Source organism: Sphaerodactylus townsendi, linkage group LG06 (genome assembly GCF_021028975.2).
Source record: "Sphaerodactylus townsendi isolate TG3544 linkage group LG06, MPM_Stown_v2.3, whole genome shotgun sequence".
Classification (NCBI taxonomy): Eukaryota; Metazoa; Chordata; class Lepidosauria; order Squamata; family Sphaerodactylidae; genus Sphaerodactylus; species Sphaerodactylus townsendi.
In genome coordinates this window covers 44,442,688-44,460,312 of record NC_059430.1, presented here as the reverse complement: position 1 = coordinate 44,460,312, position 17,625 = coordinate 44,442,688, and the positions used below count along the sequence as shown (strand labels likewise).

Sequence of the window (17,625 nt, the reverse complement as noted above, 5' to 3'; positions counted from 1 at the left end):
GGTCTGGGGAGAGGGAATAAGCTAGGGGCTGTGGAGGGTGAACGGGATGGGAGGTGGTGGAGGAAAAGGCAGAGGAGAACGCAGCTCAGAAAGCGGCTGAAAGGGGGCGGCAGAGAAGAAGGCAGGAGACAGTAAAGCAGAGAAAGCAGTCACTAGCTCACCATTTTTTTCCTTTCCCCCTGCAGGCTATAAGACTTGGTTTCAGAGAAGCTGCCTGTTGGGCAGCCTGTCTCTATGGTTTTCTTAAAAGGGCAATGCTCCAAAGGTTGATTAAGCAATCTTTGGAGCATTGCCCTTTTAAGAAAACCATAGATACAGGCTGCCCAACAGGCAGTTTCTCTGAAACCAAGCCTGATTGGCTGGGAAAGGAAAGGGTGAGTTAGTGAGGGGCCTGCCAGCCAGCAGGAGAGAGCGAAGCAGAAAACTAAGCACAGAAAGTGGCTGATAGAGGGGCGGCAGAGAAGAAGGCAGGACAGAGCGAAGACAGGACAGGGGAAACACCACACAAGAATTACCGGTAAGTGGTACCCGCGTATGTCGAGGGGGGCATTTTTCAACCTAAAAAAAGGCTGAAAACCTCGACTTATGCACGAGTATATACGGTAGTTCTCACAGTTGCCAAATAAAATAATGTGGAGATTGGTTCTTCTGTTTCCTGTCATTCAGCATTTGCTTATGTTTTGCTTCTCTTGTGCATTTCTACCAGTACTTTATCAAATTAATTGACATCTTTGAAGCATCTTGTTCATGTGTTTCATTTGTGTGGATTGTCACATGTTTGTTGTGAAGCAAGTGGCAATGGAACTACTTGTGCGTATAATGCACTGCAGGCCCCTACTGCCATACTTTAGAAGGAAGAAGTATTGTATCTGTTTTTAAATGTTGGTAATGGGTAGTATTGGAGTATGTATCCATTCCTGCTGTTGCTTGCAGAACTAGGGATATGGGTCACGAATTAAATCACAGTAAATCTCTGCTGATGGGAGTGCTTCCATTACCACATTGACTTCTTCACTTCCTGCTGCTGCCCACAGTGCTTCCCACATTGCATCTCTTGTTGAGGGAGGGGGATCTCCAGAATCAGCTGGAGGTCTGTGCTGGGGAAGGGGGGAATCTACAAAGCACAGTGGAAATTTTATCATCAGACTCAAATTGTTTTCTGTTTAACTTGACTAAGACAGGATCTAGCATGTCTTCTGCAGTAGAACTGCTTATCCATTAGCTTTCGTTAACTATCATTCAAAGCCACGGAATATTTTTAATTCGTAGATTTAACATAGTGATGCAAGTCTGAGCAGCTTGTTAATGTTGTGTTAACTTTTTTTATCAGGTTTTGAAAAGGCCAGAATATTTTGGGAAATTTGGTAAAATACACAAAGTTGTCATCAACAACAGCACATCGTACGCAGGCTCACAGGTGAGATAGTTGCACTGTCCACATCCTAAGCAAAAGATGACTGTAATTCATATTGGAAAGCAGGCAACCAAGTGTTAACACACTTGCCCGAAAGAGTTACAGTTAATACTGTGAAAAGATTTTGTTTCAGTTTTATGGTTTAATTCACTGTGCTCTAAGAATTCTAAAATCCAGAATACCCATCACTAAAATAAGAAACTAGATTGTTTATCTGGAGCACATTCAATTTAAGGAAATGGAGTAAGACAGTCTAGTATTTTAAAACAATAATCTTCTCTGGCCTCAGCTGGGTTACTTGTACCTCTTCTCCACGGTTTCTTCCTCTTCCTTTTGTCCTCATGTCTCATTCTGTGACTAGAGTTCAACAGAGTCCTCCTTCCAGATTCACCTGTCCTCTGCCTTGTAACTGCTACTGCCCACCCATTGCTAGTACCCTTTCTCTGCTTGCTGACCAGCAGGCCTTCACTAAATAATCTCCTTCCCACTCATGGACATCAGCTGATGACAGGAGCCGCCTTTTCACCCCTTCTTTAGCACCTGTCCATTTGATTCTTCTTGCTATTCTTCTCCTTCCCTCATCCTTGGGGTTTTAGCAAGGATCGAATATCTCAATGCACGTTTTGCTCCGAATCCTTTATCAGTAGATCTGGGTTGTGCGGTTTTTCATCTTTTGTATGCCTCTAAGAAAAGAGATTCTGTTCAAAGACAAGATGAAATGACTTAAATAATAGAAATAAATTCTTAATGCATCATCCTGTAATGTGACTTAGAATTTTGTGAAGTCCAGTTAAGTATACCATTGACTGTCTTGTAACATTTTTTAAAAGAAGTTTAATTTTTTTCATTCGAGGGTCCAAGTGCAAGTGCATATGTAACCTACATCCGGTCAGAAGATGCACTCAGAGCCATACAGTGTGTCAATAATGTGGTGGTAGATGGAAGAACACTTAAGGTAATATTGCTTTATCTATATTTTGCAAACAGTTAACAGGAATATAAGATCAATGTTCTTATTACAGCATGAATATGCTGTGTATAGTAATAGTTCCGTACTGTAACATTTATAGATTGCACGTAACTTAAAAGTACAAATCCAGTCCATATAGCTGAGCCCTGTGATCTCAGAGATGAAATTTAAGCCAGCTATGAAAGCAGATTTTTTATGTAAGATAATTTTTTATCCTTTACAGTTACTGATGCTTTTGTTTTTAACAGGCATCTTTAGGTACCACAAAATATTGCAGTTACTTTCTGAAGAATATGCAGTGTCCAAAGCCAGACTGTATGTATCTACATGAACTAGGAGATGAAGCAGCTAGTTTCACAAAAGAAGAAATGCAGGTAAATGTTTGGGAACATATAGTACAGTTTTAATTTATTTTCAAATATTTTGGCAAATAATAGAGTGAGAAAACATATTAAAAAGGTCTAAGATGGGCACAGAGGCGCAAGTGATTCTTTGTGATTGTTCATCTGTTAACTCGAGTGTGGGCCACTAGAATCACTAGAATTCGAATCTTCCCTTGTTTTTGAACAAACCGTAGTACACTCTCTTCCCTATCTCTAAAACAAGGGCATTGATGATCTAATTCCCAGAACGGTGACTTTCAGCTACCTTGCAGTTTGGAAATAGCTGAATTACCTCTCATCTACGGTTAGCAATTAATAAGCAGTGTTCTAATTTTTTTAAGTAAGGTGTTTTATGTTGCATAAGCAGTGGGCATAATATGCTGCATACAACTTTTGGAAAGAAATATTTTATGCTGTGTAAACTGGGCATAATATACTGTATTCAACTTTGGGGGAAAAATAGTACCTAAGCATTTTGAAGTGTTTTCACAGATGAACAGTAAAATCTCTTTATTCCTATAAAGTAGTATTTAAGAACAAAAGCATTGCATTTAGAGCAAAAGCATATAGTTTTGCAAATGACATGTTAGTATATATGGGGTGAATCTTCCCACCTACCACAAATACTTACTGCCCAGGATCAAAAGAATTGCACTAATTAATCATGATCAAGGGAAGGTTGGGCTTCTGTTCTCCTGAAAAAAAAAAGCTTTACTAACTACACAGGAGACCACTTTTTTTTTAAAGGACAGTCCTTTCAGTGGCTGTTTGTGATATAATATGGAATGTAGCACTCAAAGAAAAGTCAAGAATATGATTGAGGATACATGAGACTTGGGTAGTCTTAAAGTATTTTGTGTATTCCAAGTGTCATTGGTTAAAAATGTAATAAATGCCTTATCTCAGTTTTGTGATCCCATGTGGTTAGAAATTTCTTCCAGCAGCATTGCTGCTGAATTGATATGTAGCAAGGCGAAATGTAGACACATGCAGAAATATACCATTGTTCTAAGCTTTTGCTTCAATTTTATTTTCAGTAAAGGACACAAGCTCTGAAATTTAAGTAATGGGAACTCAATTGAATATGTATAGAAGTGAATAGCTAGTGTACTAGTCACTAGTGTACTACTTACACTATCTTTCAGGAGCTCATTAGAAAACAAAGACTTCCAAAGACTCTGTAGGTGGAATTTTTACCATGTCCAATTGAAGCTACACTTCCATTTCTATTGTGGAAATTATTTTCATCTGTTTGCTGTCCATATACCCATGATACAGAAAGTTGTTGTTTAAGCCGAGTGTTTGTGGAACAAAAGTCCCACTATTGGATAGGTACAGTCATAAACTTGCTTGTTTGAGAGAGAACCATTGATACACACTTAAGGTGTAGGAGCCATTTACCCAAACATTGTTTTGGGAGCTCTTATCAATATCTATCTCTTTAATCATAGTTTTGGCAGGTATGCATGTTGAAATTCCTGAAGACGTTAGACTAGTTTAAGTGGCTGCAGTGCTCTCTGTCCACAGTGCCTGGTTAGTATTCTGAGTGTTCAGTTTTGACTGTAATGCTCGGTGTTCCTGTTAATCAGCACCCAAAAAGCAGCTTAAGGATTATGATCTTTGACTCAGATCCACAAAACTCTCCAAACTGAAGCAAAACCTGGCACTGAAGAGCCGCAATAAAAAATACCTTCTATTCAGTTCTAGTCGTTTTATTTAAAGGTGATTTATGCATCCTGCATTGGCCACAACTGTCAGTTTCAATTCCAAAGCCTTTTGGTTTCATCATAAGATCTGGCTCAACCCCAACTTGTACTACAGCTCCCTTAATGCATCCTCTGTTTATTGTGGACTCCCTCCGCTACCATTAGTGCCATTTCAGATATTTGGATTCCAAGCTCAGTTTCAGAAGTGGTGATTGTCCTCAGTCAGTTTTAGCTATTTTCAGACTGTGCCATAAGAAGAGCCCTGTTGGATCAGACAAATGGTTCATCTTGTTGAACATCCTGTTTCACACAGTGTTCTAGCAGGCCAACCAGCACAGTGATAGAGACCAAGGTCTTTCCCTGATACTACCTTATTGCTCTGGTATCGTAGGCTTATGATGAACTTTTCCATCAGTCACCATGACCAGTAGCCATTGATAGCCCAATCCTCCATGAATCTATCTAATCCACGTCTAAAGCTCACGGCCATTACTAAATACCACAGCAGTGAATTCTACAATTAGTTACCTGCTTAGTAAAGTATTTATTTTTATCCATCAGCTTGAATAATTTGATGTTTTCCGCAAAATTGGCCAGTATACTGTTCACTTTCAATTCCAAATAGCTTTTGAACAAATTAAATAGCATCAGTCCTAATGCTGAACCTTATGGGACTCCAGTGCTCACTTCCCTTCATTGTCAGAACTCAAGTTTATTCCTACTCTGCTTCCTGATATTGAGCCAGTTTTTAATCCATAGGAGTATTTGGCCTCTTGTCCCATAACATATGTTTACTCAGAAGTCTTTGAGGTACCTTTGAGGTGAAGACTATTGGAAGTTCAAATATACATTGTCTGCCAGATCACTCTTATCCACATAGTGGTTAATTGTTTTTTAAAAGGGCTGTATGGCCGTGTTCTAGCAGCATTCTCTCCTGACGTTTCGCCTGCATCTGTGGCTGGCATCTTCAGAGGATCTGAGGATCTCAGATCCTCTGAAGATGCCAGCCACACAAACTATCATGCTGACTCGGCCATACTTCAGGCTTCCACACAGCACCCCAGTGATTCCAGCTGTGAAAGCCTTCAACAATACGTTTTTTTAAAAATCCATAAAGTTTGTGAGAAAATTTTCCTTTACAGAAGCCATGCTGATTTTCTGTTGGCCAACTTTCTTCCTCTATGTGCTTCATCATTCTGTCTTTAATAACAGTTCCTATTGATTTACCTGTTACAGATGCTAGGTTAACTGGACTGTCCTGGATCCCTTCTGGGTTCTTTCTAAAAATTACTCTGGTTGGGAGTTTCAGTTCTAGAGGCTATGGCTGCCTGTGTTCTTTCATTTTTTTTCTGCAAAGTTTTTGTGGAGTTGGCTCTGTGCTGTGGAGTTGACTCTGCGCAGTGATATTATTGGCACAAATTATATGAGACTGCCAGGTATAGTAACCAAATCTTGAATAAAAAGTTGCCTAATAAAATAACTCTCTTGTTGCTCTATAACTTCAGAGCAATTGCCTTTAGTAATGGCATTTCACAGTTTACGTATGAAATTAAATAATTACATTGAATTGAAGTGAGATGCTTTTATTTCAAATGAAAATGTGTTATGTATCTTACAGGAAACATCATTTTCTATTTCCTGTTACAACAAAGGTGATGCGACACTTGTGTAGGAAGGCAGCATAATTGTTATAGTGGTAGTGCTTTGGGGGGCATGAATTGGGCTGTCTTGAAATAACTTTTTGATAATGCAGCTGAGTCATCCAAAGTTGACATTGTATTTTCAATGCTGAGAAACTAATTTGCAGTGGGTGAAAGTAAGAACATAAGAAAGAACCTGCTGGATCAGACCAGAGTCCATCTAGTCCAGCACTCTGCTACTCACAGTGGCCCACCAGGTGCCTTTGGGAGCTCACATGCAGGATGTGAAAGCAATGGCCTGCTGCTGCTGCTTCTGAGCACCTGGTCTGCTAAGGCATTTGCGATCTCAGATCAAGGAGGATCAATATCCAACTTAAAAGTACTTTTTAAATTGTCAGTTTGCCTTACTTTTAATTTTTTTTAAACCCAGGCTGGTAAGCATCAAGAATATGAACAGAAGTTGCTTCAAGAATTGTACAAGTTAAACCCCAACTTCCTTCAACTTTCTACAAATACAGTTGACAAGAACAAGAACAAAGTCACTTCACTGCAGAGGTATGATACAGAAGTACACCAGATCCACCAGTGCGTTTTAAGTTTTCCATCAACTTCCCTTTTCCCCTCCCTCTTAGCACTCTGCTTCACTGCGTTACTGCTTAAGCTGGAACACACAGCCTCTTACTTCCCTGGCTTCATGACAGAGATGTATGCAGCATTTTCAGATACTTGTGCATGTCTTTATGTAATGGGGAGGCTAATTCTTCTACTGTGCTGTATACTTCGTGAAAACATTGCATCTCAGCATTGTGGGAATAGTCTAGTATTCAGGGTATCAGTGAATGATTTTAGTTCTATTTTGAGTTCTGCAAGTCATGTCTTAAATTTGAACATGAGACTACTATACGATGGACAATTTACTTTAAGATATGAACTGGTGGTTTCAGCTGTGCCTTGTAATAATGTCATGAAGATATCATCTGAAATACAAGGTTAACCCTTTACATAAATGTTTGGACTGCACATTAGTTTAGCAGCAGTGGCGTAGTGGTTAAGAGTAGGTGCATTCTAATCTGGAGGAACCGGGTTTGATTCCCCGCTCTGCCGCTGGAGCTGTGGAGGCTTATCTGGGGAATTCAGATTAGCCTGTGCACTCCCACACATGCTGGGTGACCTTGGGCTAATCACAGTTCTCTCTCAGCCCCACCCACCTCACAGGGGGTTTGTTGTGAGGGGGGAAGGGAAAGGAGTTTGTAAGCTCCTTTGAGTCTCCTATAGCAGAGAAAGGGGGGGATATAAATCCAAACTCCTCCTCTTCTTCTTAGTTGAATTATGCACTTTTTATTCCTGTTTAAATTTGTTAGCTGATGTGTGGGTTGCAGAGTTATACAAGATATTTCTTTCTTATATGTCTAACAATATGTAGCTGAAGTTTGTTTTGTATAAAGCTATCTAGAGAGGCTAATAGAAAATTTAAATAGTATTCTTTGTGTGGAAAATGTAACTGGTTTGTAGGGTTGTGGTTAATATTTAGGATCTACATTATTTGTTTTGATTGCAAAATCCCTCTTGAGTGAAGATGGTTGTGGAACTGCCATCATTTCCAGCTAAGTGTCTTCAACTTGTAATACCTAAACCGGAACCTTATTAAATTAATGGGATAAAGTTGTCTGTAACTTTAGAGCTTGATGACCATATCATACAAATGGCGGACACAAATTAATTTATTTTTCTTAGTTTTTTTAAAACTAGGTTTTCAAGAGCAGCCCTGCTCAAAATTCCAGACTGTTCCATCATTTTGCCCTCCACTAAAATTTAGTGAGTCAGCATTAACTCTTTCATCTGAAAATAAAAGAATTTTGCATACAGTGAAGTTGACAGAAATATTTGTAAAAGCAGAATGATTAACTCAATGTTACACAGGGTATTGATGTTCTCTGCTTTCTTTTTTTAAAGACATCCTTACAGAAAATGTGGAATTAAGCATTGTAATATGGTATGACCAGGGTATCAATTCAGTTACGTGTTTGTGGTCATCTCATTTGGAGGATAATGCCTTGTGCTCTGGCAGTTGGGTTACTGTGAACTTAAAAAGGGCAGCACTGTTGAAACAGACCAAAACTGTATGCAGTAAGGTTAAACAGATGCTTTCTTATAGAATGGTCTGAGTCTAGAAACATTCCTATTATAAGGCAAGAAGGAACAAGAAAACAGTTCATTATTACTTAGGACATTGTAACTGGAATTTGGTGTTGAGCAATTTATCTAGGGCTTCATGGGATTGGCTCAACTTCTACTTGAACTGGTTTGTATCTGAATTGTCTGTGCTAGCTCAATATGTTTTTTTCCATTTATATACATTTCATTTATATACATTGCAAGGTCCTAAATTGCTTGAAAATTTGTACAAAATTGCTCAAATGATAGATTCTTGCTACTCTTATCTCATCCTGACTTCAGCTGTTTCAGTTCTTTAGTTTTGAAACCCTGGAAGCAGAAATCCAATGAGAGTGAATGTCCTGCTCTTAATTAGTCAGCATGAAATTTAGCTTTGTTCTTAAAAAACAGTGGCATCTAGGTGACAAGGTAATATGGTTCTTTAGTCAAAAGGGGGAAAACGTCTGGCAACAAACATTTCATTAGTTTTTTCACATTTGCTGTTATATCTGGAAAGCCTCTGCAGGCCATCTTCTGTTGTTCCAAAGGCAAAGTTTCTCCGAATTTAAGAAAGTGCTGATCCACAATAATATTCAGGGATTGTGCGAAGTAACTAGCTGTGAATAAGCTTACCTATTTTCAGCATTAAAATCTGTAAACATTTAGACAGCATATTGTTCTAAACATTTGAAAGAAGCAGAGGAAAATCACTAACCATCAAGCCATGATCTCATATTTACTTTTTCATAGTGACTTAGGCAACAATTAGACAACAGTGTTGTGGTCGAAAATTAAATGTAATTTCTTTAGATCAATGGCTTGATTGGTTTTGAAGTGGTAATGTATATGAGTTCATGGATCCCATTACAAATTGCTGTTGACAGAAGGATTTTGTTCAGTTGAGTACAATTTCCTTGCCTCCTCCTCCCTGCTGCAACTCCAAAAATGCCCCCCAAAAGGGGAATCCTATGAACTGTATATAGAGGGAGTCAAGAGAGGGGAATTGTCAAAACTGCCTGTTCCATTAGTGGAAATGATTGGCAAGATCAACCCTGATACTTGTTTCTTCTTGATCCATTTATTATTGGAGTGGAGCCAGTAAAACAGGTAAACTGTAATATAGTGATAGTTTTCAATTACCATGTAGTCTACCATGGGGAAATCCTCACAGATTGTTGTAATGATATAGTGTATCAGCTGGATACCAATATTCATAAAACTAGAAGTCCCTGGGATGAAGAACAGTATTTTAGGAGCCTGTGTCTTGGTAGTCTGTACCTTTCTATAATTTTACAAGCGCACAAAAGTAAGTAAAAACACTCTTGGTGCAAGAAGTGACATTTAATCCAACCGTCTTAACTACAAATACTTGATTTGCATTTAAGACCTCTTTATTCCTCTGTACCGTTCTGTATGGCATGAGGAATAATTTCCCCAGTGTTTCAGTTTAAGACTTTATTCGTAACTTCAACTCTCTTTTACTCTCACCTCTTTCCAGACCGAACAGTAATAACAAAGATGCCTGGCCATCATTACAGAGTTCAAGTAAATCAGTCAACGGCTTAACAATGGAACACAGGAAAACGCCTCCTATTTTAGAAAATGGCACAGACCCAGAACACATGACTCCAGATGGTCCAGATTCAGATTTCGGGTAATTGTGCTGCCTTTTATACTTTAGTTAGTTTTTTTTCTCTCTCACTGATGTGGAGGGATGATTCTCCAGGCTCTACTAGGAGAGCTGGATTAAAATTTTTACAGGGTTACAAATGAAAACTAGTGGCCTTGAACCACTAGGGGGTTCCTTAAACTTTTTGAAAAACTGCACATTGTTCCCGAATGGGCAGTTTATTCAGGAGGAGCCCATACTTAGGCTAACAAATGGTGACCAAAGGTAAGATTTTGAACAGTGCGAGACATTTTGAACAATTGCCTTCTGGGTCAGTGTTCTAGCTAAGCTAGTACCTCTCTTCAGCAAACAACTTTCATTGTACATAGAGGAAAAAACAACAACTCCTGCTTTGTAGGAACTCCTAGGAGGCCTTTAGTTGACTGGTTTGAACACCTTGAACTGGGTTGGCAAATTTGAATACTACCTGCTCTTCATCCAGATATTGCTGGTTAAAACAAGACACCAGATTGAGATGCACTACCTCTTGTGTAGCAAACTGTGTTCTCTGCATATTGCTAATCAGTTTTCCCTCTTAAGGTCTTTGGATTTGTTTAACACTGAAATAATTCTCTTGCATCTTAAGCATCACTTAAGAGTTTTTTGCATGTTAGTTCCATAGTTCACATGACCTTCTCTTTTACATAGCACCTCTAAGGTGACTTCAGTTTTGCCCAAGCTAGCCAAACTCTAAGTCTTGCTTAATATGTACTGTTGCCCTGTGGAAGCTGATTGCATGTGGTCCAGTCCTCCCACACATAATATTTATAAGCAAGAACCAAGTGAATGTGCTGGAAGCATCCTTTACAGTTGCCTGTTCCATCTATGTTTAGATATTAATGATGTGAAACAGACCGTGAGGAAGTTGCTTCCATGCTTCATCAGTAACTTATCAATTGGGCCTAACAAACTTGGGAATGGTTGAAGCGAATTAATAACTTATCTTGCTTTTACATTGAACTGATGCCCCAGACCTCAACACTAGCTCATTGTAACACTAGCTCTGGAAAGTATAATTCAGTTGGAAGAAGCTGTGGTCGGTGTCAACAACGTATACTGTACCCTACTTTTCATGAAGTCCTGCTTAGAAGTGAATAATCTGCATTAGGATTTCCATCGTAGATCAGTTTGACTTTATTGAAACGCTGTGGTGATATTTCATTCACCGCCCGGAGCCCCTCGGGGATGGGGCGGTATAAAAATCTAATAAATAAATAAAAATAAATAAATTTAGCTAAACTTATACTAGTTGATGAATACTTTCAAGGAAATTATCTTGGACAGGATAGAGTGGATGTTTTTGGACTCTCACCCTACTGCAAGGCTGGTTGGGAATGCTGATTCCTTGGAGGGGCAGGATCCATTTGTTTTTTCTGGAGTCAACTTGGCAGTTGCAGAACAGTTTGAGAGCTTGAAAGAGCATGTGGGCTCACAGCATATCAGCAGAGTTCTATCAACAGCATCTATCCACTGACTTTCCCTTTTTTGGCTCAGGTGACCAAGCCATACTAATCCATTTTCTTGTAACTTTGTAGTGGCACTACTGTAATACACTCTACATGCCTTTGAAGACAACCCAGAAACTGCAGTTAGTTCAAAATGTAGAAGCCCAGTTATTGTCAGGGGCCAGTTAATAGGGAACACCTCTCATGTATTTCAAAACAGCTACATTGAGTGTTGTTTTGTTTTAGTTCAAGCTGCAAATGTGTGCGAGCCCAGATAACCTTCAAAGCCTAGGAAAACATCTCTAAAGGATAGACTCTCCCCATATATCCCTGTGTGATCTTCTAATTGCCACCTTCCAGTTGTCCTCCCAGTTATGGTTATCTGTTTTGGCATCCATCAGAGCCAGGTCTTAGTTCTGGCTCCCTAGACATGTCCTTGAAAAGTGGTATAAAGCCATTTTATGGAGTTTGAGTTGAAGGCATCATAGTGCGGGTTAAATGAGGCTTAATTTTGTATTGTTTTAATTTGGAACTGTAATCTGGTTTGAGTCATAAGGGAAAGACAGTATATAAATGTTTTATGCAGGCCCTTGTAATCCCTGATAAACTGCTTCTGGAATTCAGAAAACCCATGCAAGCAGGATTCATCATGGCTATATGTGGAAAAAGAAATTAATAACCCTTTCCACTCATTATTGGACATGTCTGTTCACACGCAATGGTCTGTACCTCAACCAGTTTTCCCTCTAATTTTTCCCTACCACTGATCAGAACTTCCCAACCACTGAATGGAACTTTTGATGATTTGAGCAGAAATTCAGAGCTACTGCTTGTCATTCAACCTTTCATACAGCTTATCCAGCACATATTTATAATTAGAAAGGCACTTTTCTATAGAGTTATTAGTGCATGGTATGCATCTGGATTAGCCACATAAAATAATTGAGCTTTTAAGGGACATCTCTCCATTCTGGGGAGGAAAGTGGCCTCAAGTTGCATCTGGTTTTCAGGGCAAGAGATGTTCAGAGGTGGCTTACCACTGCCCACCTCTTTATAACAACCCTAGACTTCCATCAACTCCCATCCAAATACTAACCAGAGCAGACCTTTCTTAGCTTCTATGCTTGGTCTGGGCCATCTATTTCAGGACAGTGAGATTTCCTCCAGAGCATATATGCTGATAATCCCACCTCAAATGTGTGCAAGCTCTCCTTACCACTACAAAGCTCACCCTTTTCTCTTTTTGGGGGTGGGAGGAAGAGGGAGATAGAGAGAGCCCAGCAGAAGTCCACCCAGCTCTTCCCCTACACCCACATGGAGGAGAATTGGAGCCTCCACCAGCCTCCACTCACCAGCACTTTTCTGCCCAACAAGAGGCCGACTTCCCAAGGATCAGCAGCAGGTGCTGCCCCAGCCCATCTACCCTCACTTGCTGCTAGTCTCTGTTGCCTCCACACTGGGCTGCACCTTTCTCCCAGCCATGCCAGGCGCTTCTGCGCTGGACCTCACATGCCTTCCCACAGCCAGGTTGGTGGCACCTGGTAGGATGTGCCTTCTGTACCTCCCGCACCTGGTAGGATGTGCCTTCCGTACCTCCACAAGGGCATGTTCCATCTACCTTCCTGGTCTGCCACCCCCAGGGTAAGAATGCTCTGTGGCCCAGCACACTGCACTGGTTGCTGGAGACTCACTGCCCCAACTGCTCACAGGGGGGAGGTAGAGGGCTGGTGGAATGAGCCTGTGTGAGTTCCAGCTCAATGAGCTGCAACATTTTTAATGGCAAAAAGACAGATCCTGTGCGACCACTCACGCACACACCGTACAGGTAACATTGACCTCAACCTTTGTGACTAATTTTAGTAGTGAAATTTATTAAATGTGGTATATGTGAAAATATGTTCCATCGGAAACTCTAAAAGTATGCTTGTTTAAATTCCAAATTTTTAGAGATAGACCTTAACATTTGAAGCTACAACAGTTCCAGGCCTTCAAGTTCTTGCTTACTTGAAGAATTTTTGTGACATTATCCATTGTCCAAATGACATAATTTTAGTCAAATTAAAAACCACCATTAAAACTTTACCTGAGTAATAGACCATTAGTTTTAGAAAAAGTTTCAATTGACAGGGTTTTTAAAAAGTTAACCTGTGGAAGAAATACTCAGCATGACTTAGTTTTGTTCTCCGTGGTGGTAGCAGGCCATCTGGTTGTTCGCTACCTCACGGCGCGTAGGCAGGAAAAGGCTCTTTGGTGACTTCCTGTCAGGTGTCTGTGGTGCTGCTGCCCCAGTATCTTCCTGCCTCGGTCAGAGTAGGCAGCACATCGACAGGCTCCACGACTTTCCCTTCTTATACTTACCTTGTGTTGTTTAGATTCCCGAGTGTGTTTTGTAAGTGTTGGTGTGTTCCCCCTCCCGGCTTGTCGAGTCTTGACGATATTCTCCCCTTCCCTCTCCTTCCTGCCAAAAGTGATCGGAGACGAGGAGGAGCCATGGCATAGCCATGGCATTTTCTCCACCTCGGGAGTCGTTTTACCGCTCTGCTGTAGAAAATACAAGGTCCTGATCCTCGTCTTCAGCCCGGATCCATTACGTTCCCTCGCACAGCCACTGGGCTGAGAGGGCAGAGCATTCTTCAGAGCTGCGCAACAGCCGTGGGGCTGGGAAGACGCGCGCACTCTGAGGGCCCTTCTAACCGATGAGGAGCTTCGGGCCGGGCAGCCTGCTATAGCACGCGCTGAATGGATCGGCACAGCAACGGCCAAGGGGGCTCGATCAGTGGTCCCGATCAGTGGTCGCCTACGTCTCTTCAGTCATCAGTGGACGGGGCCTCACGCCGATCGCTGGGCCAGGGAGGTAGTATCTGCCGGCTACTATCTAGAATTCAAAATCTTCCCGAAAGACAGATTCCTTCCCTCTGGTCAGCAACGCAGACAGGGCATACAAGCTAAGATCAGCCATCGATCATCTACTGGCCATCAGGGCCATAGAGCCGGTACAGTCTCATCAAAGGGGTATGGGAGTTTACTCCCATTTCTTCACAGTCCCCAAGAAAAACGGGGACATCAGGGCCATACTCAATTTGAGACATGTAAATCACCATCTCTTCAGTTTTCGCTTTCGCATGGAAACCCTCAGGTCCACGGTGTTGGCTATCCAGAGGGGAGACTTTCTTACTTCCCTAGACCTAGCAGAGGCCTATCTCCATGTGCCCATCCACCCAGCTCATCATTGCTTCCTCAGATTTGCAGTCGGAGACCTTCATTTCCAGTATGTAGTCTTGCCCTTCGGACTGGCCACATCACCCAGAATCTTTACAAAAGTATTGATTGCTCCTATCTCTCTACTCTGCAGTCAGGGGGTGCACATCTACCCCTACCTCGACGACCTCCTCATCAGGTCTCGATCAGAAGCACAGGCAACCAGAGATGTGGCCAGGGTTCAACAGGTCTTGTCAGATCACGGCTTCGTGATCAACAAAAGAAAAAGTACCCTGATTCCCGCTCAACAAATGGAACATCTAGGAGCTCTAATAGAAACCTCGACCTGCACCCTCTTTGTTCCTCTAGCCAAAGCTCAGCGAATCCAGGAAGTGAGTCTTCAATTACTTCGGTCCAGCTCATCCACCCTGCTACAACTTGCGAGCCTCTTGGGCCTCTTGCTGTCCACTATGGATCTCATCCAGTGGGGTCGAGCCCATGCCAGGCCAATTCAGGCTTTCCTACATCCTTATGCAAAACAAATTATTTTGACGAGGGATCGGTCCATCAGGCTTTCTCCATCAGTTCGTCTCAGCCTCAAATGGTGGACTGTGTTGCGCAATCTTCTACAGGGCAAGGTCTTCGCACCGCTATACGAGATCCACATCTTTTCAGACGCCAGCCTGGTAGGCTGGGGTGCCAAACTGGACTCTCACTTGGCACAGGGCTCCTGGTCCAGAGTTCAGAGTTGTCTTCCGATCAACATCCTTGAAGTCCGAGCCATCCTATTGGCCCTGAAGGCCTTCAAGCACCTGCGGAAGCATGTAGTGATTCATATGGACAACATCTCTGCGAAATGTTATCTCAATCACCAGGGGGGCTCAAGATCGCCTGCCCTACACAGGGAAGCCTTTCGAGTGATTCTGTGGGTGGAACACAACCTGGCCTCCATACGGGCCAAACACATTCGAGGCACCTTTTTCACCAGGTTTCATCAGCCTCAGGCGGCGGGAACAGATGCATTCTCAGCCCCGTGGCCGGAGGGTCTGCTGTATGCCTTCCCTCCACTTCTCATTCTACATAGACTACTGCGCAGAGTGCAGACGGAGCACAGGGAGCTTGTACTGGTGGCACCAGACTGGCCCAGGAGATCCTGGTATTCAGTGCTCAAACAGCTGTCCATCGCACCACCATTTCCACTGCCACTTCTACCTGACCTCCTCTCACAGCGTCCCCTGCTCCATCCAGACCCAGGTTGGCTCAGACTAACCGCCTGGCACTTGAACGGCGATTACTGAGAAAAAAGGGCTACTCTAAAGGGGTAGTTAAAAAGGGGCTACTCTAAAGGGGTAGTTAAAACTAAGGGCTAGGAGGGGGTCCACTGTAAGAATGTATGACTCCTCCTGGAAGGCTTTTGTCCGGTGGTGTCGTAGAAAGGGTTGGGACCTGGAGTTACCCACTTTATCGGCCATTCTAAAATTCCTCCAGGAGGGCTTCAGGTCTGGTTTGAGAAGCTCCACTTTAAGACGCCAACTGGCAGCTCTCGCCACTGTTTTGCCTGAGACTCAGGGGTTCCCCATCACCAGGCACCCAGACACATTGAGATTTCTTAAAGGGGTCGCACAATCTCAACTCCCCGTACAACACCGATTCCCCACCTGGCGTCTCCATGTGGTTTTGGACCCTCTCACAAGGTCCCCCTTCGAGCCTGTCCAATCCATTCACCTTAGATGGATTCGTATGAATCTGTTATTTCTAGTAGCCATCACTTCAGCTAGACGGGTATCAGAAATTAGAGCCATGTCTGCTAACCCCAATCTTTGCCTCTTTTTTCCGGACAAAGTAGTGCTAAAACTCGACCCCTCCTTCAGGCCTAAAGTGGCCTCCAGGTTTCATCTGCAACAGGAGGTGGTCTTACCTAACTTCTGTCCTAATCCCAATCACCCTAGGGAGCGCCTTTGGCATCATCTGGATGTTAGGCATTCACTCAAGGCCTTTCTCATCTGCACTGAACAGCTTCGTAAATCGGAGGCCTTGTTCGTCAACGTGGGTCCCCCTAGGGTGGGTGAACCTATGTCAGCAGCAGCCATCAGTTCAAACATCAAGGCCTGCATCATCGAGGCTCACAGGGCTAGGGGTCTCCCCTCTCCCATTGGGGTGACAGCTCACTCCATCAGGAGTGCAGCCACTAATTCAGCTCTGTTCAAACATATTCCCCTCGAGCAGATTTGTAGGGCCGCCACTTGGGCATTGCCCAAGTTTGTTAAACATTATAAGTTGGCATCCATTGATGCAGTCCAGGCTTCCTTTTGAAGACGAGTTCTGGAGCACGTTATCGGGGCGTAACCGTTCCCTCCCTTTAAGGGCACTGCTTGGGGAGTTCCCAACTAGATGTCCTTCTACCACCACGGAGAACGACCCATTGGATACTCACCATGAAGGGGTCTTCTCCTTGGTGGTTGCAGGCCATCTGGGCCTACCCTTCAGTTATGGTCTGATAATGTGCTCCATCACGTTCAGTTGTGTTTTTGCTTACTTAGCCTGTCTAGTAGTTTGGGCTCTTTGGGCCTTCATAGTTAGGAATTTATTCTTTCTTGTTCACGGCTGGTCAGGGCCGTGGTGTTGCTTGTTGTGGTTTTGTTTCTTGTTGTTGTACGTCACTTCACTCGGCTGGTCAGATACTGGGGCGGCAGCACCACGGGCACCTGACAGGAAGTCACCAAAGAGCCTTTTCCTGCCTACTCGCTGTGGGGTAGCGAACAACCAGAAGGCCTGCGACCACCAAGGAGAAGACCCCTTCACGGTGAGTATCCAATGGGTCATTCTGTATATTTGTTAAAGAGAATTTAAACATTGGAAATAGCATAATACAGTATTCGCAGTCTTCTTTCTGTCTGCAGGCTTCTAATACTTCATAAAGTTTCCTGTGAACTGTCCTTATTTTTCATCCCCAGGCTTTGGAGTTTTATCAGACTATAGGTTGTATCCAAGAGCTATGTTTGTGGAATACCGGCTTCCCACCTTTCTGTACCTCCTCCCCCAGTGT

General features: G+C 42.6%; 1 protein-coding gene across 5 annotated transcripts in view; it reads left to right on the top strand.

The window, feature by feature from the left end:
* CNOT4 (CCR4-NOT transcription complex subunit 4) overlaps positions 1 to 17,625 on the top strand; it is a 66,880-nt gene that overhangs the window by 23,744 nt on the left and 25,511 nt on the right. For 3 of the 5 annotated variants that reach the window (XM_048500575.1, XM_048500579.1, XM_048500574.1), the window contains exons 4-8: positions 1,331 to 1,417; positions 2,268 to 2,369; positions 2,633 to 2,758; positions 6,544 to 6,668; positions 9,766 to 9,921. In XM_048500575.1, the coding sequence (XP_048356532.1) occupies positions 1,331 to 1,417; positions 2,268 to 2,369; positions 2,633 to 2,758; positions 6,544 to 6,668; positions 9,766 to 9,921 (596 nt within the window). The remainder of the gene's footprint in view (positions 1 to 1,330; positions 1,418 to 2,267; positions 2,370 to 2,632; positions 2,759 to 6,543; positions 6,669 to 9,765; positions 9,922 to 17,625) is intronic. The other 2 variants (XM_048500580.1, XM_048500578.1) reach the window with 1 other exon arrangement.